At 37.1% G+C, this 24,173-nt stretch overlaps 1 protein-coding gene across 1 annotated transcript in view; it reads left to right on the top strand.

Annotated features, from left to right (window-relative positions):
• The window catches only part of PRSS12 (serine protease 12), a 43,467-nt gene extending 19,497 nt beyond the window's left edge, over positions 1-23,970 (top strand). The window contains exons 7-13 of the mRNA XM_059826858.1: positions 747-943; positions 4,086-4,227; positions 10,374-10,579; positions 11,246-11,324; positions 13,410-13,532; positions 21,409-21,689; positions 23,663-23,970. Coding sequence (XP_059682841.1) covers positions 747-943; positions 4,086-4,227; positions 10,374-10,579; positions 11,246-11,324; positions 13,410-13,532; positions 21,409-21,689; positions 23,663-23,970 — 1,336 coding nt within the window. The remainder of the gene's footprint in view (positions 1-746; positions 944-4,085; positions 4,228-10,373; positions 10,580-11,245; positions 11,325-13,409; positions 13,533-21,408; positions 21,690-23,662) is intronic.
• The last annotated feature ends 203 nt before the right edge of the window (positions 23,971-24,173 follow it).

The raw sequence follows: 24,173 nt of genomic DNA, 5'->3' as shown, positions 1-24,173 counted from the left end.
CCCAGTTCCTTCCAATCATCTTTTTGGCTAACTGAGCTCAATGCACACGCTATAGAGAAAAACTGATTTGTTGTATTCTATTTTGCCTATAAAAGTTTGATTCTTCAAAATCTTTGCTTGTTGAACAGTCATTAAAAATCACAGACATTTTCAAGGTATAAGTCCTTCTGGATCTAGCTCAGAAAAACCCACAGTCTGGCCCTGGAGCACTGTTATATATTGAAAAGCATATTTTAGAAAAAATCCCATTAAGAGTTTCATGCATTCACTCTTCACTACTTTTCCTACTGACTGAGGCTACAAAGATTCACTCTCACTAGGTGATTGTTGTCTTGCCTTCAGATTGTAACAGCTCACATTCGAAAAAGAATTTTGTCTCATTTTTCCCCAGACTGTGACATTTGAATGTGTACATAATACTAAGAACATGCTTTAAGTCTCAAAGTCAGTGAGACAGCCATATGCTTGGTTGAAGCGAGGCCTTATTCAAAGGTATTACATTCTCAAGTTTGTATTAATGTAACAGTAATTCCTTAAAAAAACATTACCAAAGCAGCAGCATAGGGTGCTCTCATTGAATTTAATGCTAACTGAACCTGCTCTGTCATGGTTAACACTGTTTACTGTTAGTACTTGAGAAACCTTTATTTCTTCGGAAATAATTTCTTTCCTTTCTAGTGCTTAAGCATCACATGCCCTCTGATCACTGTGGACCAAAACGTTTCGTATACATATGTGTTATGCAGGTATGGAAAAAGTGCACCTGGGAGCTACTCGGAAGGAAGCTCTGGGCCCATCTGGTTGGATGATGTCAGCTGCTCAGGGAAGGAGACAAACCTTCTGCAATGCTCAAGGAGAGAGTGGGGAAAGCATGACTGCAACCATCAGGAGGATGTCGGACTCGTTTGCCATCCAGATAACGACAGCCATAAACTCTCACTTGGTAAGGCATCTCTTTGGTAAAGTCACAGTATGAATATTGCAGTGGGTGCAGATCTGAGCAAAATATAGTATGCTTAAGGATGCTCAAAAATCTTAGTATTTGGCAGATGTGTGCAAAGAAGGAACAGGAAGGGAAAAAAGCTCACTTTTTTCCTGAAGATCATAGGAAGTAATCAAGCTTTATTTAAAGGAACGTAAGCAGCCAGAACATTAAAGATCAACACAAATTTGTAAGGTAACAAAGTCAGATTCCAGAGATCCTGTTCTCTCAGTCTTCACCAGATTTTAGACCTGTTCAGCACTTCCTAATGGTACACTGCATTTCACTCAGCACTCTCCAAGTTCTAAGTAACTATCTCATGCTATCGAAAGTTGGGAGACGTACCCAAGCACTGAGGAATATAAATCAATAGTATATTCTCCTATGGCCTTACATTCAGACAATCTGAAAAAAGAGATATGGAGAACGAGGGTAAGTTCAGAGATAGCAAGAAGGAAGGGTGAGAAGCATGAAGTTATGTCTGTGTTACTACTGCCTATCGTTCATATTGTACCTGGGTGAATGGGCCCCACTTGCTGACCAGGACAGAATGATACTACAAACACAGATCAAAGAGCCAGTTCCAATGTCAAAAAGCCTACAAACTTGTATGAAAAAAGAATAAGAAGACAAATAAGAAAAGAAATGAGAGAAAAATACTAATTACATAGTGGCATTGTAGAACAAAATATATCTACAAATTAATTCCAAAGATTCCTAAATCTACATGTAGATAATTAAAGAACAATTCTGGCTATCAGATATGCACAGTAAAAATTACAGGGGAACAATGGATTGCTCAGCAATTCTGAAAAAGAGTTTCATTTTTAAAATTTGCTGCATACAAAGTTTGTAGCTTGTGAGTAGGTAGCCTTTTACAAAATTGTTGCCGATATTCTTTAGTGTGCCCAAGTATATTTTAGTTGTTTTTGAAATCAGAATTATAACTAGTGGAGTTAGAGTCACAGCTTCTACTGAAATGTAATGGATTTGTATGCCTGCGTGCCTGAAGTTCTCTGGAAATTAGAGACTGAAGGCCAATCCTGCAAACTACGACACGTATTTACTGCACAGCATTGCTACCTGTTACAGCAACAACCAACACTTCCACATGTACTTTTCCAGTCTCTCCCTCTTTATAGTCTTTTTCTTTATAGCCTTTTGACCTCTCACAGTCCAATAAATGTTTTATGTTGCAGTACAGTTTCTTTATGTGTAGATGATGTCAAATCATATTTAGTAGAAAGAATTTTCTCAGACCAAAAATAATAGGAATTCAAATCATGACTGCTGTCTTTACAGATGCAAACCATCTGTGCTGCTTTGCTCAAATTCCTATAAAACATAATCTTAGCTGAAGGAGGTCTGATTCAGTTAAATGCATCCATATGGTAACATTCTCACATTCCCCATTACCAGAAAGTTATAGTAATTTTGTGCTCATAAATATATGTATATTTTTTTCCTAAAACACAAGAAGATCAGATAACAATAAAATAGCTATACTGTATTATTAATATCCCATGACTCTAGCTGGGTGATGTAAGTAAGTATGGTTTGCACCTAAATCATATTCTTCCAGAATAACACATCATTTCAACAAGAAAATGAAGACAGTGTATCTAACATTTCCTACAGGATTTCTGATTGGAAAGTGGACAAAGACTCTATTGTTACCATTTACTTCCCAGCATTTGAAAAAGCCTGTTTTCTCCCTGTAAGGATGAATTCAGTTGAAAAATATGAGAAATTAGTAGATGATATGACTTAAGGAAATACAGACATTAAGGAACACTAAAAATGAGATAGAATACACTACAGTAACTACAACTACATTTGTTTAGTATGTAAGATCATGACAATGTGGCTAACGAGAAAGTTGGTGAAGTTAATTCATGTAACTGTCCAGACAGTACTAATTCCAGTATAAACAATATGCTTTAAATTACATTTGAAGCAAATGGACTTCAATTTTGTTTTCAAATCTTTCCTCTTTTAATTAATGAATTAGGCCAGATTTAACTAGCTCTGATCCAGAGTAAGGTTTGCTATACGAAAGTTATTCATACCCTAAATTAATCTGAATTAAATATCAGATGCAAATGTCTGGAAATACTGCTTTATTTAAGAGCATAATTAAGTAATTTCTCATCCTTAGAAGTTTAGAAAAGATTAGGAACAGGCTAGAAGAATGAGAAACAGTCTTTCCAGTTATTTTAAAAAGAAACACTAATTAGTATATTAAGGATTATAAAGCATGACATACTAAAAGATTTAGAAAGTGATTCTCTCTCTTAAACATTATAAAGAGGCCTCAAGACGAATTCATAACTGTTTTAAGGCTACTTGCTCTGCTAGCATGCTATGAAGGAGTTTTAACGTAAGTGAGAATCAAATATGTACTTTGCTTAATGATTCAAAAATAACTACAGGCCAAGCACTGAATGGACCATAATTAATTAAGTCTGACTAATCCACAGAAGTGAGATTTTGTATTATGAACATATCTGAATAAGCAATCAATTTAAATTGCTAGAAAAATAATCACACATTAGTCTAGAATAACACGCTGTAGAACATTTTGCTATCACACAGAATACGCTACAGAACAGCATGCATAATGATAAGTAATAACTGAAGTTCACACAATGCTGCACTTTTTTGCCGAGGTAGTGGTTAAGAGGAGTGGTAGCAACCAGTTTGAGAATAGATTTATGAATTGAGATATAGCTAAATTCACTCATAAAGTTTCTGCAAGGAATGTAGCTTGTATGGGTATCACATCGAAGATATCTCGGGTGTTTTCTGCCATTAAGGGGAGAATTGTTCTGTGTCCATTGTGGTCAAATTCTGAGCTATGTCACATACTTGTATGAAATGAAGGAACCAGACGAACTCTGAAGTTCAAAATACAACAGTATTTCGTATTTGTATAAACTGCTTCCTTCTGCCAGCCAGGAAAAATATGACTACTTTAACAGCTGAATCTAGGCTTGTTGAACAGAAACATCAGCTGACCGTATATACTGAATGTGATGAAAATGACTTAAGTACTAGTTCTTGCTTCTGTTGTTGTAAGTTGACAGCAGTAATTTATTCCCAGGTCCTCCCATGAGGCTGATGGATGGTGAGAATAAGAAGGAAGGACGCGTAGAGATTTTTATCAATGGCCAGTGGGGCACAATTTGTGATGATGGATGGTCTGATAAGGATGCAGCTGTAGTCTGTCGACAGCTTGGCTACAAGTAAGAAAACTCATTAAGCTGTTTCTCAAGTTATCTGTTTGCTATATCTAAAAATGTTAAGTTTCTGCAAGCAAGTATCACCAACATATGTCTGACAACAATATATGCTTTTTAAAACTTGTCTGTTTGGCATTCTTTTAGAAAAGTGTGTTTATACTATTTGTAGAAGAAGTAGCAGGCTAGGTCTTCAAAAGGAGTATTCATTAACTAGCTAATTGGGAAAAGGAATTTTAATATTCAAAGCCATATCACAGTCTGACTGGCAACTGAAATGCAAGTTACTGCTAGTTATTAATATTTTTTTAGAAGATAAACATTCCAAATTACTAAGCTATTGACTAAATACTATATTGTATTTGTCTTTCAAGGTGCTACATGTCTATACAATATAAACATATTACACCAATTTTATTTTTTTTTTTATACTTAGTTGCACTAATGTAACAGAGAAGCAGATTTAGTGTATCTGCTCTGTGCTCTTTGCCACTCGAACTGTTCTTAATTTACTTTTCATCTTCTGTTTTCAGATTTCTAAACATTTTTTAAAAGTTGGGAGTGAAATTTCTAGTTGGGAAAAAATGAGGGAAACTAATATTTACATCTAGAATAGCACAGATGATTACATATTCTGTGAACTATGTAGATTCTCTGTTTTGTTTCTGATTTGTGTGAGACCTCTGCATTTCACCATACCTACGTGACAATCTTCATTCATATAACAATTTTATACTGAGTCATCTTCAGTCAACACAGAAAAACTTAAGGTACCTAAATTCTAGTGCTTTAGTGATTTGATGTAACAGCATACATAGAAAAACCTTGGGGAATTTAAAATGCCTTTTTCATTACATTAGCAAAGAAAATACAAATATTCAGAACCTAGACTTGGTTTATCACAGTTTACTGAAATTGTCTGGAATTTAGCTAAAATTTCACAGGTAATGGTTGTATTGTTTTAAAGACTTCTTGGTCTGTTTTCATTGAAAGGTATAATTTTGCATATTGTTAATATTTATCTTTTGTGAACTTTAACGATGACTTTGAAATTCTTATAGGTTCTAACATAACTGTTAACATTTTTAATGAAATATACCAACAGGTCCTAGTTTCGTGGTTTTTTTCTTCATTTACTGATCTGGCTTGACTCTACGTAGCTTGGACATTTGATAAAACTGTTACACAAAGGATTATGGTTTCAGCCTGCATGACAGTAATTTGAATAAACTTAATTTAATATAAGAATAGACCTGACAGGACAAAAACACCCTCTAATTAAAACCACTGCAATGTATATGTGTCACTTTTGAACTAAGTCACTTAATGAGGTTTACATCACTCATAAGCAAATTTTTCTGGATACCTAACAGCAGTAGAGATATAACAACTATAGGGCAGACATATAAATAGCAGACCTAATATCAGCTGAAAAATACACAGAACACTAGTGAAATACAACAGGAAACTAGTGAAATGAGTGTACCTGTAAGGAAATCTGAGCTTAAGAAATACAAATCACGTTACCTGTTTGCTGTATCTAACAATGTAAAGTTTGTGCAACCGAGTATCATCAAATTATGTCTGAACGCATAATATATGCCTTTTAAAAATTGTCTGGTATTCGTTTAGTAAAGCATATTTATAAGTAGTAGATGACTATGGCTTCAAAACTACAAAACTTGACTTGTATTGTCTCCCACTGAATCATTCATTTAGTCTGCTTCATCCTCAGCCTCTCTGGCCTTTTATATGTCTCCCTCAGATGATCAAACTCAACCACTTATCCCCACCTTCTGTTTTTAAATCTCTGCAAGGACAGACAGTTGGCTGGATTCTCAATTTGTGTCATGTCAGAATGGGGGGTTAAGATTATAGCATACAACAGAGCACATGTTTCCTGAAGGGCTAGGGATAGTCCCATTTTAGAAATCTAAAATTAGGTTCCAGAAACTGGGAGAGCTTGTCGGAAATGCTGGATCTGCGTGACCCTATGTCTAGACAGTCGCATTCCACAAACCTGACTATGCCATTACGTGCATTGATGAGCTGGAATTGCTTCTGGGCCTAGGAGTTCAGGCACAGATCTTTCTGCTGAAGTTCAAATTATATTCAGTGGTGATTTGACTGTTCCAAAGGAAGGCAGGGGCTTCTGGGTTCAGGCACCTGAGCTTGAGGGTTGATGAATGTTGTTTCTTTAGAAATAAACACTTCATGATCTTTTCCTGGGAGGAATTCATAAACCACCTAATACTGAAGTTGACATCAGTTTTCATTAAGACTGATCACTGAACTAAACAGTATCATTCAACTCCCTTTACAATGCTATGTTTAATTCTCAAGTCTCTCCTTCTGGGGAATTACACTGCTTGGGAAAAAAAATTCACACATTTATTATTACAAATGGGAGAAAAGACTGCCTTAAAAAGGAAGACTTGCGTAAGCAAAGGGTAAACACTGAGCAAGTGGACTGAGTTTTTCCTGCACATATTATTCATATTGTCAATGCTTATCAGTACATGTATTTTATGAAATCCTGCTTTGGAACATTCTCAGCCATTTACTAGGGTTCATTTTGAGACTGAAATAAGAAAATCCCTGAGTTGGCAAAATCACTAGGTTCAAAGCAATACTAGTTTTAAAGATGTCTCATTAAGCCAGTTTGTCAAATCCATGATTAATGTCAGAAAAACATAATATAAAGAACATTACAAAACGGCCCTACTAATTGGCTAAAACCAGTCATGAAAACATAATAATAAATAATAGCAACCTAATCAAAGTACATTTGTAGCAAGATAAACACTAAGAGAACACACACCTTTTCTGAGGTACTATCTACTATGTGATTTGGTTTAAGATACAAAAGTATTTTGATAGAATGAGTAAAGAGCAAAAGACTGTTTTAGAAGCTCTTGCATTTTAGTGAATTAAGTGGCCCAGTAGAACTGGACCCCTTTCATTTAGGATCGGCTTATAAGAACACAGACATACACACCCCACCTCCCCACCCCCCCAAATGAACAAATATCCTGCCATTAGTGCTCCAAAAATTATCTACTACGGGAAGAAAAAAGTTCTAGGCTAGTTGGCCATCTATATTAATCAACTAGATTTCCTGATTAACAGTGTTATGAATAATGGTAATACTGCATCTGAAGAGCTCAGCATGTTACTGTGTACGGCCTTGTGTCTGAGAAAAGCTAGGGGATAAGACCTGAAGCCACCCTTCTCTCTAGGGACAGATCTGAGCAAGTAAAAAGGTTGTTTCTCTGATGGTCATCTGTGCATAAATAGCTGGCTTGGAAAGCAGCAATTAAGGGAAACAGACGTTTGTTAAGGGTGGACTAAAACCAGTTGCAAGAGCACATTCCAGCACGTAACAAACATGTAAGACTTAACACTCCTGCATTTAGAGATCTCCCAATTGTATGAAATAATTTTCTCTATTAAGCTGCACTCCTTGCTCTAGAACATCATGATTTTTACATTTGTTTCCTGGTAGATGTTCTATTTGAAGAGTGGGGTTTTTTTGTTAAGAGTGGGTATGGACACACCTTTCATAGCCATTACCAGCAAACTGAGAGATTATTGACGCACAGTAAGAGACAGATAGCTTTCATATAAAGGTATGAAGAGTCTCTGCAGTCCAAGCCCCATGATTGAGTTCATGTCAATGCATGATTGCAATCTATATGCATTAAGTTCCCTCCTTCATCTTTGTCTCTCTACATCTCTTCCACCTAAAATATTTACATATGCAACCTCATAGATGTCAGAGTATTCTTTGAGATTTATCTGGTAAGCCAATGGAGGCAGAGCCCTTTTTAAATAGCCAGTAAAAGTCTGCAGAAACAATTCTATACTAAACTGCAATAAATACTTCTCTGGGAAAGGCTAAGAATACCACGGTGATTCACAATAAAGTAGTTTTCAATATCCTGAGGAACTTTAGAGCAATGCCCTAAAGCAGAAACTTTGTTTTTTGACAGAGAGATACCAAAACCAGGTAAGAATTTGCAACGGGTGCCTGTACTGTCTCACTATTTTGTAATAGCATACATGGACGCATCAGCTGCCCACAGGTATTGGAGAGTTGGACTTTTTTGTGTAGTTATCTGTAATCACACTATCATTCACAAAAGAAAAATATTTGGAGCAAGAAGAGACACATTGCTTGCGACTGACAACTTAAAACATACTAAACTCACTAGGCAAAGATTGTCCTATACTGGTTCCAAAGTCAGTTAAGGCTTTGGATTATCCAGTAAATACACGCTAGCCATGGAAATTAAAAACATGTAAGAAGAGTTGACCTTGTGGTACCATCTCTGTCAGATGTTTTACACGCTTCTCTTTCCCAGCTTTTTACAATTCATGCATTCTAAGCGACATTCCCTACCTTGAAAACCTGCCCGCCTACCCTTCAATACCATGGTAAAAAAATCCAAACAGGCAAGGCTTTCTGTGTGCAAGTTTGAAAAAGGAGGAGGCTTGTATCTATTACTTTCATGTTTCAATTATATGGGTATGGGCAATTGAGGGCTGGATTCTTTCAGTTTGATCCAGTCACGCTTCTAGTATGACGAAGCTTTGAAAATGGTATGACAAATCAAAATTCCTCCTGAACAGAGAATCCCTAGCTGATGAAGGGACATAAACTCTTTATGCCATTCTCACCTATCTTCCCCAACACTGTGGGTATTAAAAGAGGTATAAATACAAAATACGAATATATTATTAAATATTATATTATATATATTGAAGAGGCATAAATAGAAATATATCTTGCCTAATACATTTTCATTGTTAATGAAATGCCTAATACATTTTCATTTTCATTGTTAAAGTCTTTCTCTACTCTAGCATTTCACTGTACATGCAGTTACCCTTTTGTATACATAGAAGTACTGTCCTTCACAATATGCAATTATAACATATCCTTTAAAATGGAAACCTGTGATATAGTGCAACATTTTAGTGATCTAGTATTCCGTATATTCTTATCACAATAAAATATCAGGAAATTGCTCTTAACTGATATGTAAACCTGTAGTTCAGACACACCTAGAGGCGGCTGTGGCTTCCTGCCCCACTTCTCTGTATAGCCAGCTGGGGGGTCTCCCACTCATACTTCTTTCTGACTCTTAAACCATATACAACAAAACACCTATTTTTTATTAAGAATCATTATCCGAAGTAATTAAAAGTAAAAATCTATCACAAAGTTACCAAATGAGATGCACAAGTCATGTTGGTTTTTTTATTGCGTCTGTTCATTCACTCCCTCATTCGGGAAAAAAGTTCATCATTCAAAAGAGGTCATTCGCACAACTGACACTGCAGTCATTGCTGAACCTGTATGGCACTACAAACGAGCTGTAAGGATCAGGACTTCAAACCCTAATAAAATGTCCCAAGTCTGACATTTAATACTTAGGTTTGATCCTTATCCTTATACAAGCATAGGATTATCATACTGACCTTCTTTGTAAATGGCCTTGAGGCCTATGTCCAAAAATGCTACACAAGCACTAAGTGTGGGGCGCCTCCAGGAAAAGCTGGGTGCCGAGACTGAACTGGGTTCAGTCTTTCCCCAGTTACAATGCAGTTTTGGAACTCATCTGTGGGGTGCACTTTAAAAATGGCATGATGAGGAAATAGATTAATAACTATTAAGCACTAATAGATCTGTAAATCATGGCTCCTACTATACTGCAAGTATACTGTACTTAACTGGCCCATCTTTCTGAGGGAATCAGACCAGAACAGATTATTTTTAGCATTCATAGATGTTGATTTTGTATGAGGATTAAAGAGATTATGAAAAAGCAGCTTTCCCATATTTTGCTTTATAGATATTTGCAATGCTGTTACAATGTAAAATACTTTGCATAGTGCCTTCTAACTAGGTACATAAAAGCACTTTTTAAACATTAATGAACTATAGCAATTTTGTTACACTGTTTTTTTTTCTACTTAACCAGAGTAACAGAGGCAATGAGAAGAAAAGTTGTCATCAAGCGAATCAGTGATGGGACTCAGAATAAAACCTGAATGTTTTTCGCTATTCACTCTGAAATATTTCAGTTGAGTAAAATGTAGAATAATGCCTCAAAATGTTTAATAAAAAAAATATGCTCTGTTTCCAGAGGTCCGGCTAGAGCAAGGACAATGGCATACTTTGGGGAAGGCAAAGGCCCGATCCACGTGGATAACGTGAAATGTACAGGAAATGAGAGATCCTTGGCAGACTGCATTAAGCAGGACATTGGGACGCACAACTGCCGTCACAGCGAAGACGCGGGGGTGATCTGTGACCACCTAAGCAAGAAGGCCCCCGGGAACAGCAATAAAGGTGAAGCCCCGTTGTGAGTGGCAGACCAACAGGTTTGGATGGGGAACTGTCATGGTAGGAAGAGATGGACATAAACAATTCCACCTCACAGAGGAAACAGTTATATCAAAAGAATTATAGAAACAAAAGTGGTGGGAAATCCTCTCTGCTTACACTGTGTGATCTTATCGCTGTGCCAGCTGCACAAAGGAATTGTAAAGACTACTCAAATGCCACAGGGTATTCGTCTACCATAGTTTACAGCAGCCATGTTTCTTAAGTTGTACGAGGAGCATGAAAACGCAAAAACCTAGACAGCTACTTTCAACTTTTCAAGGTATAGATTATCTTCAGCTGAGGACTGAGATCTATGTGGTATGCCAAGCTCTGCTTCCACTTACATGAAGTAAGGAAGAACCCTATAAAAAAATCCTACACTTGAGAGGCAGAGCACAAATGTATAAATTGCTCTGTGATCACAGTCAAAAGATCTCAGCTAAAAAGAATTTTTAACTCTGAGAGAATTCAGTGTATTTTCCCCGAGCAAACTTTGGTTGTTAAAAACTACCATGAAACACAGAGTAACTTCAGTCTTTGTGGTTTTTTTTTCTTTAGTTAACTCTCATTGAAGATTGGCTACTTGTCATTTTGAGTTTAATGCTGTCTATATCTCCCTTTCTGGTTTAGATTCTCTTGCTTCTGTTTGTGGATTGAGGTTACTACATCGTCGACAAAAGCGAATAATTGGTGGCAAAAATTCTTTAAGGTAAATATTTGGTAAAGACAAGTAATTTTGAATACAAAACTTTTAAGACATGTATTTGCCATAAGCAGCTTGCCTAATTCATGGTTTTATTGCAGGTTCGTTTGTTTTTCTTTTGGCTTGTCATGAGGTAGAAGAAGAAATACACTCAAAACAAATTTGGTACGAAATTAAAAAATATTCATGGATAAATACTTGCGGCATTAGTTGAAAATCAGTAGATGCTTATGGGTTTATTCCTTGATTGGGTTAAATTTGTTTAAAAATAGCCATTTTACTTTTTTCAAAGGATATCTTGATATCAGGATGTGAGCTGTATGAAGAGAGCTATGAATATGGTACAAGGTTTTAAATACTACCTACACCAAAAAAAGGCCTGGGTGTGATTCACTGTCTAAGACCTAATTTTCCTTCACAAAATAAGCCTCTCTGATGATGACATAGCTATAAACCCAGGCTTTTTGTTAACACTTTGTTCTTAGCTTTTAATGACCTGTCTACATTTAGTTAATATAAACAGATTAACTAAATACTACTGATACTACTACTAAAAGCTACGATAGGAAGTATAGCCTTTATTTTCTTAACAGTTGTGAGTAATGACAAAAAAAATATATTATGGAATCTTACAAAAGGGATTGTAAAAAATACACTTATAGTATCATTACATGTCATTGTGCAACCTATTTCGAAGTACATGCACAGCATCTATCAATCCATTTCAAAAATGACACTGCCTGAGTGGAGGAGTTTCAAAGAACAGTAACACAAGGGAGCCCAGAAAAACATTTAAACGCAGTCAGACAGAGCAAAGTAGGATTACTTACCTTAGTAAGGAGACAAATGAGAATAATAAATAATGCATTGTACAGAAAAAGAAGATCAAGAATTATTGTCTCAGAATATGTGTACAAAGGACACTGGATGAAATGGAATGGTGACAAATAATGGATTTGCACAATTAAAAGCAAGAAACCTGATCCCATAATAAATAAGCACAGGGACATTAGACAAAGCAAAAAGGTGAGTGAAATCCAATAATGCACTTAGAAATGCTTCAAAATCAAGAAAAGGAACATATGAGCAATATCAGAGAAGGACTCATTGTCACAAGAAGTCATTAAGACAAAGAACGTGACAAAGTTCAGAAACAAACCGGATGCTTACTTACATACCAGGAAATGCAAAGCTGTCCTAATTACCCCATTTTGGAAAGAAATACTGAAACCCATCTTCCAAAACTTAAAAATGTCTAAATTGTCTTATGCTTTATGGGAAGTAAATTCCTCCACCTTACTTTAAAACATTTGGCACTGGCAACTCTGAGATAGGATGCTGGACTAGATGATACCTATTCAAGTTGACAGTAGTCAGAAATCACCTAAGCCTACCTATTGCTTATTCTTGGATGTTGCTGTTGCTTACAGGTGCATCCCTCTCCCCCCTTCTCTCTAATTCCATATTTTGCTAATCTGTTAAACTGGTGAAAAATAATCCATCCTGTCTTGATAGGCCTGCAAATATGTATCCCAGATCTACTATATAAAACAGATGATCACAGGCTGAAAAAAGGTGCTAATCTATTACTTGTGGTTTCTACAGTTGCTTTAGACCTCTTGGCTTGCCAGCTTCCCTTTTCAAACAGCTCAGAAGCGACAAGGATATTAATGCAGACAGGAAACGACGCTGAGTTAAGCTTTTCAAGAAATTCCCTTCTTTCCCCTCTCCGGTTGACAGGAAATTTCTGGTTTGTTGACTTGAATGGTATTTGGCAAGGAACCCATAGAATGTATTTTTGGCACAATGAATGCAATCTGAGAAGAGAAAATTAAAATAACTGACAGTTGGAGGAAGCGCTCAGAGTGCTGGATGCCCAAACAATCCATAAAGTAATCCTGACCATTGTTAAATGGAATTCTGAATGCTGCAGGAATATAAAGGTATTCTCAACTGTTACTCAATAAATAAGGCTGTTTGTAAGCTATGTCAGTCAAAGAAACTAAATAGGATTTACATTCAAGGTAACTGACTAGCTACCTTACTTTTCCATTGTTGCACCCTGAACTCAATGTCTTATGTCCTCTGTAGGGGCGGCTGGCCGTGGCAGGTTGCGCTCCGACTGAAATCTTCTCACGGTGACGGAAGACTCCTGTGTGGTGCTACTCTCATCAGCAGCTGCTGGGTCCTCACTGCTGCACACTGCTTTAAAAGGTAGGTCTCTCTTCAATAGTGAAGTGTATTTTCAGACTGTTTTGGTGTTCTGGGTATAGGCAAAAACATTCCAGTTCAAGGCCTTTGGTTTAAAAAACCCCTACCAACCAATCTCCTTTCCCTCCAAATAAAAACAAACAAAAACCCTAATACATTGAAATTATTCTGGTGTCATCACTCATGAAATGTATATTCACAACTTCAGCATTTCCATGAAAATATATAGACAATACTTCTGACATTTTAACAGAGCTTCCTGTTCCAACAAAACTGCAGCTTATGGCTTTCAGGTTATAGAGAAGACAACTGAGCAAACACCAAACACAAGGACTGTAATATTTTGGATTATTTTTGGTAATGATAGATATTTGCAGTGATAGACATTTTTACTGTAACACTGCAGTGACTAGATGAACTAGTCTCCCCAAACCCATTTAAGGGTAAAGCACTGTTATGTATTTTGCTGAGTCTAATAGGAAAGTAAACCTGTACACTGGATGCTAGTGAAACCAAGCTGTTTTGCTTATTCTTCACAAATAGGCTGGAGCAACTGCCTTACTCTGTTATCTCACAGTACATAAAGAATTGTCTTTTGCAGCCATCTAAACAAAGGTCCCATCCCCTTTAACAAAGTAATTGTCTAAGCAGTTATACTGCTATAATTCTCTGACACTGGCATCTAATAAAACTGTGCCAAATTCAGCTCCTTTCCATATGTTTAGCAACTGGATTGCAACTTACACTCCCTTGTAAATCACATTTGATCTACTTGGTCTAACTACTTCTGCAATTCTCAGTATTAAACTATTATCTAGCTTTGTTAAACGTCTTTTCCCATTTTGGCAGAAACAGATATTCTGTTCCTGATATTTCTCCTATTTAGTTTTTATGATATCCCCTCTTCAGTAATTTTGACATCAGGAATTCACTGCTGATGAAGTTACTGTAGTGTAAAAGCATCAACCTGCACGGAAAGGAAGCCGTTCTAGTATTTTAAGCTTTCAACAGCAATTACTTCAGTGGAATCCTTACAAAAGTTTGCAGTATGGGCTGGAATAAAAGCACAGAAGAACGGCATTGCAGTTTTGAGGATATTTGCTAGAATTTGCTCAAGTGGAGTGCAAATATTTTAACTTTGGACTTTGAGCCTTTCCTTTTGCACACTAATAACTAAAAAGAAGAGTCAGATATACTTTTACTTGAATGGGAAGTGTTACCTTTGCTTAGCGCCAGATGCACATCTTTTCATTTTCATGTTTCCTGAAAATCATGAAGGACTTTTCTTGGTAGTATTTCAAGCTGAAATGGTCAAACTCAGTAAAATCTCTGCCTAATTCAACTGATGTCCCAGTTGTTTCTGTGGAACTATGAAAGCACTTCAGTTGCTATCATCAAAATTTACAGACAATGGCTTCCTATTCCCCTGTTCATCATCTCTATAGCGATTATTAAGGATGCAGCTTAAGCTCTTGAAAAAGCCTTTGATTGAAAAAGCCTTTGCTTGAAAACAAGACAGTCCTTTCTGTTATTTTACCTCAAAGATCCTCTTCAAGGAAAGAAAAAGGGAGGTCACAGGAAGCCAGTTATGTTTTCTGTGTGCAAATCAAGACCTTAATTACCCAACTCTTCCCCTCATTAGAATGCTTTCACAAAGTTTGGTGAAACAAGTTAGTATTTGCTGTGCTGTGCTGCTGCAGTTACAGTGCATTCTTACAGTAAGCACTCCCCACAGAATATGCGACTTGTTCTTCCCAACAGCTTGCTTACGTAGCTGGGGCTCCAAGTCATTACTGAACGTGCTGCCAAAGCGTGCCCATTTTGGATACTTTGCTGAACACCCACCTGATGGGGCAGCACAATGGCTGCAGCAGTGTACACTGTGGTACTTCCAGATCAGTGCTGGCACTCGAGGGTCTGTTACAGGCTATCCTAAAACGGTTCCATGTGGTCTCAGGCACAAAGTATTGTTTTGCCCCAGATGTTGCATTTAAAACTGTGCAACCTAGATCTAGGCATGCAACTCCGACACCCTGTGGATGCACTACCTTTTACTGTAAAAGAGAGAAGGCACCTTTAGCTCTAAGCTGACACTGGACAGAGTGGGCTGAACTTCCTAATGATCTCAGAGCGACTTTAAGGGGCTAGCTTTCCAAGAGCTATCTATAGATCAAGCGCCTTCTTCACATATTTTCCACAGACAGACAAGAGAAAGGCCAGTATACCATTTCTCATATCCTGGAAATTGGAACACTGCTTAAGTAACAGAAGTGGGCTCCTCTGTACTATGGGTAAAAATTAAATACAATTTTATGCATGATGATTAGAATTGTTCACCAGTAGTACAGCAGCATTACTGCTTTCTGTAATTTCATAGACACATGATATCAAAAATTGTTTGAAGCTATTTTCCTTTTATAACCCACCCATCTTATTAGCAAGTTTTGTCCTGAGTGGTTCTGACAGCTATAGGGAATTTGCAGGTCTATACATAAAAAAATATTAACTTTGGATAATTAGAAACATGAGGCGTGGAAAAAAAGGAAATTAGAATGACTGTGACGTCATTTTTGGGAATACTGTGTTACTTGAACATTGTACTGTTCTAATAATATAACTCTTATTTAAGTGCTTCTTTAGGCATTCCTGAATGCCTATGTATACCTCAACATGGTCTTGGTAATTTTGTTTTGAGAACTAGGGACCCTGAGGCAGAGTGGAACCAAATACCTAGTAAGACACCAGAAACCAAAGTAGACACCAGAATTTCTCAAATTTAGCATGACTGCTGAGATGAATTCAGGTGTGCCTTCAATGTCAGTACATTACTTGACTGGCAGCAGGATGATATTAGCATGGTGGCCGATTACTAATCCATCCTCCAGCTGGCTGGGAAATAAACCTGCCAGGAGGTGCTAAGGTCACCATTGCCAGCCTGCACTAGAGCTTAAAGGCATGCCCAACCCAGCCATCCGACAGAGGGGCAATACCCTGAAAGCAACATCATTTTCCACCCATGAAGCACTCCCAGACTCCTCCTCTGCCTCCACTCTTCAAATGTGATGTGTGTGTGGTTGTTCTTTGCCATTGCATAGGTGACTTTCAGGTGAGGAAGACTGGACACCCCTGAACTAGACTACTGTGCCTTTTTTACGTACTGGGGCTCTACTACAATATTTCCACCTTTGGCAAATACCAACTACTACAGGGGAAGAAACAAAATTGTCTACCGATGAAAAAATCAGTTTAAGAAAGCCTATTGTGTGTGAGTGTGCACAGAAATATGGTAAATCTGTGCAAAGACTGCTCATTAAGCGTCTCACTAGAAGCCTTGTAGCTATTAAAGTTTCATACATTTGCATGAGAAGCAGCACTTCTCATTCTACTAAATGTTTAAAATCAGTACTTTTAATTAAAATAAGCTTTCCTGGATCTCCTTTCTTCATTATTCTGCTATAAATGAGCATCATCCATAACACAGAAGAACAGCAGGAACCTATTAAAGGGAACACTGTTCCTTTTGTCAAAATCAAGGAGGTCACATTAAATAGAAGCAGCAAGTTTTCTACTCTATTATCTGATACATGGCTGACAGGAGAGCACTCATTATCACTGGTCATAAACAACTTTCCTTCATGCTTAGGCTTACAAATCAAAATAAACAATTAAAAATCAAGTTCCTTTGATTATTAAATCAGTTTAGGAAGGAAGCGTGTTCATTTCTCATCTAAATTACAAACACCTAATACATTTGTGACTCTGTAGCACCCTGACTTCCATGAGGTTTAAAAAAAAATATGAAAAAAACACACAACCCCTTCCCCCTTCAAATTGCATTAAAGATAATGGATAGAGTATAGGGTAAATCCTGTAATTAATGTTGTAGATAAGGCCTATAAACTAAAATGCAGAGACACCCATTACATTAAAGAAAAAAAGAGATTTATACCATGTAAAATTACCTTTCTCCACTTGAGAGCCAGATTTCCATTGCATCACTGATAATACACATCTGCAAAGTACTGTGATTGTGTTTGTTTATATATACAAAACCTGTATGTCAATGGTCAATGGTTAACTTAGATGGACAAATATTTACTGAAGGTAAAAAAGCTTTGATAATGCCGAAACTATCAGCATAGCACTGATAGGTGATTTGCTGCATGGGGCCAAAAGTGTGTCTATAAATTATGAGAGAGTATTTTCAGTGACCTTTTGGAAATGTTTTTGGCAGATTATTTAAAGCAAATATATATTTAATGCTAATGACCTTGTACATTTGTATTCCAATATGGCACTCAGACGTGCACCAAAAATTGTTAAATACTTCTTTCAAACATTCAAAGATCGTATCTAGCAACACATTCTAGGGTACAGAATCCTATTTATGATAGCTTTTAAAGGCAATGAGGTTAACAGTTATAAACAATCTCTGTGGCAAAAATTATTACACTATTTAATATTGCTTAACTGGCAAAGGAAACAGCATAATTTTACTTACTGGGCTCAGTTGCTATATCATTTAGATTCTTAAGTGGAACGTCATCATGCAGTTATGAAATTTGAGCAGAAAAACGTATCTGAGGTGTCAGTAACAAAATCAACTCTTCCATTTACTTTAGTGGGGGTTTTGCATGTAACTTAAAGTAACTCAAATGAAAATAATATAAATAACTAAAGTACTTCCTGTATCAGCTTCCTTTTCTAATTTACTCTGAGGAAAATAGATCCTACAAAGTTGGCTAATGCATCAGCCAAGTTTGTTTGTAATCTCGGCCTGGGCAAGACATCTGAGAAGTACTTAGTTGCCTGTATAACCCATCCCAGTGTTACTACACTCTTTACGTTCTGAGCATTACATCTGTCCTGTAAAGAGATTTTGTAAAAGTGAAAGACCGTTTGATACTGCACACCCTGACCATTCAGCTACCTGCCCCTACGCTGACCTTGTCCACTTTGGAGAGGGCCACAGGAGTTGTGCTGTCAGCCTGTAAAACATTCTATAGTTGGGTGTTTTATTCCTCTGTTTTACGAGTTTCAGAGGACCAATGCACTGATTAGCTTACACAATAAAATGAGCTCCATGCTTTCTGTCAAACGATCAACATTATCGGTACTTCCATGAAAAAGATGGCCGAAGTGATCAATACACTTGCCCTTGATTTGGTAGTTTCTCTTGCTGCAACCAATTCAGAAACCTTTAAGCTGTGGTTCTAGGAAACACACTGCCTATGACGTTATATAGCCTCCATGTGAAGAGACTAATGACCATTTAATATATATAAATACTGAACTGCACATGCAACTTTCTGCAGAACACAAGATTAAACTAAGGAATCACATTAATTTCCCTACTAATATTTTCCATAACTAGAGGAATAAAAAAACACTTCCCGCCCTAATTTGTGTATTTATATAAAAATATGTTTCTAACTTTGAATGCTGTAGTTTTGCCAAAGCATTACTGGAAATTTTTGCACATGGGCCAGGAAAATTTGCTTTCAAGTCTATCTATATGTAAACATGCTAAATTAAAATCTGAATTATAGTTTCTAAAAATTCCCAAAAGCAACAGCAAGCAAATACATCAAACTTATTCAGTACAAACTGGTACTGAAATGTATCAAGCATTTTGTTGTAAAGATGTACAACTTAATCATAAAAAAGTCACTTTCACAGAAATAATACTAGAAGGAAGCTGTGTTAAGTAACACCTGTACTATATAGCATTTTAATGTACTGAAGATGCGTGTAGCCTGACTGTACAGCCCTGCTGTATTAAGGAAAGCCAAATAGATGGCAGAAGAAAAAAGAAACTCACCAAGGTCACAGATCAGATCACGGCACTGCTATAAAAACCCACACTGTTTTGTAGCCAAAGCCAGATTATATTTTTACTGCCTCCTACATCATAGCTCAGAATAAAAATAATAGAAGTTTTGACTGATAATAGTATACTAAGTGTCTCAGCAAAGTATGGTGAGATTAGCCTTTTCTGATTAAGATGTGTGGCAACAGTGACCCAGGAGGGGTTCATCAGTGTCAGAGCAGAAATGCCTGGCAGGCAGCAGACAACAAGGATTTGACAGACAATCCACAGGGGTGCAGAATTTAGGTTTTCATTGATGTCATATTTCAGATGGCCAAATACAGATGGATATATGTAACTCCAGAAACTAGTTAAGACCTAACAGCCTTTCTCACTCTGAAGAATCTCCTTAAGGGCAACAAAAATAAAAGCAATGTATCAGGTGCCAATCCTATTTCCATGGAATTTTGCCATTTTATCAGGAAAAGAACCAACTGTGAAGTCTTAGTGAACTTTTAAAACTGGAAAAAACACACAAGTTGATCTAGAAATGAGAACATGAGATCTAGTGCAAGAAAGATATTCAAATTCTTGTTCTGAAAAAAAGCTTACAAAGAAATACCTCTATTCTAGAAACTTCAAGGGACTGGAGTCAGATGCCTGGAGAGCCAGGATTCATGCTTCTGCCTTTTCTGATGTTCTTTTCCTATTTGTGCTCTCATTTCTTAATAGAAAATTCCTAATGAAAATTGATTCAGTGATAAGTTATAAAATACTAGCACTTTTGTGGTCAAAACAGAGAGATTAGTAATGTGACACATACAAATAGAGGTTTTTTCTTAAATATCCTTGAGATAAACATACTGATCCACAAATTTAAAAAGCTCTTGAGCTGTATTTTTCAGGGAGGAAATAAGTAATGTGTTTGGTAGAATACACAATTAAATTTTTCTCAGTTCTCAGTCTGAGACTAAAATCGGTATGAATACTTTTTTAAAAACCTCTGTAAACTTTAAAGTCTGCATCAGTTTCATCTCTTCACTTCCAGCTGCTGTAGCATTTTGATTTCCAACCACATGGAAAATACAGTATCTGGAGAGTATTTTACACAGACTACTATGGAGGAGGACCTGCAAAAAATTCTGTGGTAGACGAGTTACTTCATTTTTCCTATATAGAAGGTCATCTTCAGATGAACAGATGTTTGGTCATAGCCTGCAACTCTCTCTCCTTACAAGCCTAGAAGTGAAATTTTGCTCATAGAAGACCTGAAGGAGATGTGCAGAATTTGACAAAGAAAGCTCTGCAGGCAACCAGGAACGTAACCCACAATTAGAAGAAATATTCAGTGGTACAGCTATAGATGGTTCAGAAGAAACCTGTAATGTTCCTGCTTTGCCAGCTGCTCCCCAAGCAAGCTCTAGTAAGCTATGGAGATCAGCACATTGCTGGAGGGTATAAAAACAACAAGTGTAGGTTAGAAGGTGACGGAACACTGTAGGGTATTTTCTGCACACGTATTACAAATTTCCTGTTGAAGGCTATGAGGGAAAGGGAAAAGTCAAAGGAAAAATATTTGGGTTAGCTTAGCCAGATTTGAAAAGAAATAAATGCACCCAACAGTACTCCCTTGTTTGCATTTTCCTGAGAAGGATGTGTGTCCTGTAATCCAAAAATCTCCAAAGGCTTGCACAGAAAATTGTTATTTCAGCCACAGTAATCAACTCTAAGGTATTTACCATTTAGTCTATGATGTGAAAGAAATTGGGGTCATATTAGATGCAAAGTAAGTCTTAAGATTTACAGGCCTTCTGTCACTTGGACAGTAGGGGCTTGCGATGCACATATGCTTTGTTTTCCTTATTATAGCTTCAGTTAACTGAAGAAGTTTTTACAAAGTTATCTAAGCCCCTAGAATTTCTCAACCAACCTATAAAGCAAGCTGGAACACTGTTTTAAATTTCAGTAATTATTTGGAGTATCACAATGATGTTAGTACTCAGGTTTTCATTATAATTCCTGACAGTTTGTGTTACCAGCCAGCCCTATTTGTCTTCACCTCAATCTTAGGTATGGCAACAACACTCGGAACTATGCTGTGCGGGTTGGAGACTATCACACACTGGTACCAGAAGAATACGAGGAAGAAATTGGAGTCCAACAGATTGTGATGCATAAAGAGTACAGGCCTGACAGCAGCGACTACGACATTGCATTAGTGAGGCTACAGGGGCCAGAGGAACAGTGTGCCAGATTCAGTACCCATGTCTTACCTGCTTGTTTGCCATTAAGGAGAGAGAGACCACAGAAAACTGCTCCCAACTGTTATATCACTGGATGGGGTGACACAGGTAAAAGTGTTTTAACGATTTCTACCCACCGATCTCGTTAGGCTTCTTATTTAAAAAAAAAATAATAAAAAAATCTCAAATACTTAAAATAAGACAATGCTCAAAATGGAACATTTTTACTCTTTTTATATAGGGGAATATTTTCTCTCCTGATCCTTAAACAGGAATGACAACACTTTGTTTACTGAATTTAGTTTGTGTTTGGAAAGTGGCGATTAACCATGCCACTCTAAATCACAGAACCAGTTAGTAAAATGGCCTCATTAAGATTGACAAGCATGAATGAAAAGCTTATTTGTTGCCAGGCTCACCCTGTGCAGCAGCTTATCATCCCCTGTCTCAGAACATAACTAACAGCTCTAATACATTTAAGGTTTTTAAGGTAAGTACAACGAATATTTTAGAAAGGTTCTTTAAATTACACTACTTCAATAGAAAAATGGATAGAAAATATACACATAATAGTGTTTCAAATAACACTTTTAGTTTCTCTTGTTACCACTGACATTTTCAATCAGCAGTTAGATTTAAATAAGTGAACGTCTTGCCAAAATTTACGAGAGCCACAATGCAATCTGCAATCCAGACTTTTGCAACAAACTATCTAGTCGCTTTTTGGGTCAGTACAAGATTCTTCCTCTTCAAACTCTTTGTCCTTCAAATGTTTTACAAATTAATAACCATGTTTTACTTTCATGTTTTTATGGTGCTGAATACAGTGCAAGACAGCAACCACACTTGAGCCTTTGTTCCACTGACTCATTCCAACTGGCAAGGAGACAAGGCCAAATATCAGTTCTTCCCCTTTACATGCATTCATCTGTGTGCACAGATGTCTGGGTCACTGTACTACAATAAAGGAGATGACTTGTAGGGTGGGTTTTTTTGCTAAAAACAATTGCTAATTCATTACCTAGCTCTGTCTAGCTTTTTACACAATTCACTGAAAGTTCTGCAATACTGTTTACTTAGTACATCTATTTAAGGAAACATTAACCACGGCAATAATTGGCTTTAATTAGAGTAAGAAATTACATAATCGCAGTACTTCAGCCGAAATTTCAGGCTTACTATATGACTCATAATTACTTTACAAGTATTAAGATTTTACTTAAAAAAAACCCCAACACTGGCTTTAATTTCCCATGTTTCCAACTGAAAAAGAGTTGTAAGCTATAGAAGCAAGCCAAATTATTTAAATCTTGACATTTTATAAGCAGAGCACTGCTTATACAATGCAGGGTTCACTACAGATAAAGAAAACCAAAGGAGAGGTTCTGGTCACCCCCACAAAATGAAGACTCCTTTCGGTCAGCAGTCCCGTTAGTACTCTGGTACACAGAAGTTACGAGGATTGTAAAAGATTCAAATGAAACTGCCCATCTGTACCAGAGTACGCTTGGGCTCAGTAACGTTAGCTCCTCAGCCGAGCTGACAAGCAAGCTTGCGTGTAACTTAGAGGGCGTAAGCGTGACGGTTGGCTGGATGCTCTACTTGGACACCAACAGAGGATGCAGCACCTGTCAGATTGAGCTAGGCTAGATTTGAACTGGTGACCTAGAAATGAAGCATTTCTACAGCTTTAGTCTCCACCGCTCCAGACTCCCTAAAATAGATTCCCCATTTAAGTGTTAAGGCATATATTCTTGTAGAACACACAGAAAGTGTGTTTGGAACAAAACAAATCCCAGCCTTGGAAAGATCCAGTGAACATGAGGAGTAAAGTTACATCTTACATTTTAAACACTTTTTTTTTTTAAAAAAGCACCTATATTCCATATTTACAATATCTACATAGTATTTTAGTATTATATTTAAAGCACAGTAGATTTTTCAGTATTTAGTCTTGTTTTCAGTCATTGTCTTTAATGACAAAGAGTGTGAATGACTGACAGCAAAAATTGCATTAAATCATATTTATGTTTCCAAGACTGAGTATCATAATGAGACAATAATTTGGGTCCTCTTCTCAGGAAGGGCTTATTCAAGAACGTTACAACAGGCTGCCATCCCCTTACTTCCCAAGAGGGTATGTGAAGAGCGTTACAAAAGAAGATTCACAGGAAGAATGCTCTGTGCCGGAAACGTCCAGGAGCAGAAACGTGTTGATAGCTGTCAAGGAGACAGTGGTGGACCACTGATGTGTGAACGTCCAGGGGAAAGCTGGGTTGTGTATGGTGTGACCTCCTGGGGCTACGGCTGTGGAGTGAAAGATTCTCCAGGGGTCTACACAAAAGTATCATCTTTTGTACCCTGGATAAAAAGTGTGACCAAACTATGAATGTCCGTAATGAAAACCAAACTTCATTGACAAAGTTTGAGGCAGGACAACTTGAACAGCACAGACAGTGCACAGCTGGGGCCCACAGTGGGTGGAAACAGACACATTTTACCAATTCATGTGTTTTTGTCAAATCCAAGCTGTATACACACCTTTCCAGTTAGGGATTACTATCCAAACAAAATCCCTCTGTGTTAAGGAAG

This window comes from Gavia stellata, chromosome 19, assembly GCF_030936135.1.
Source record: "Gavia stellata isolate bGavSte3 chromosome 19, bGavSte3.hap2, whole genome shotgun sequence".
NCBI lineage: Eukaryota > Metazoa > Chordata > Aves > Gaviiformes > Gaviidae > Gavia > Gavia stellata.
Note: the sequence above shows the minus strand (reverse complement) of the source record. Positions and strands in the feature narration are given on the sequence as shown.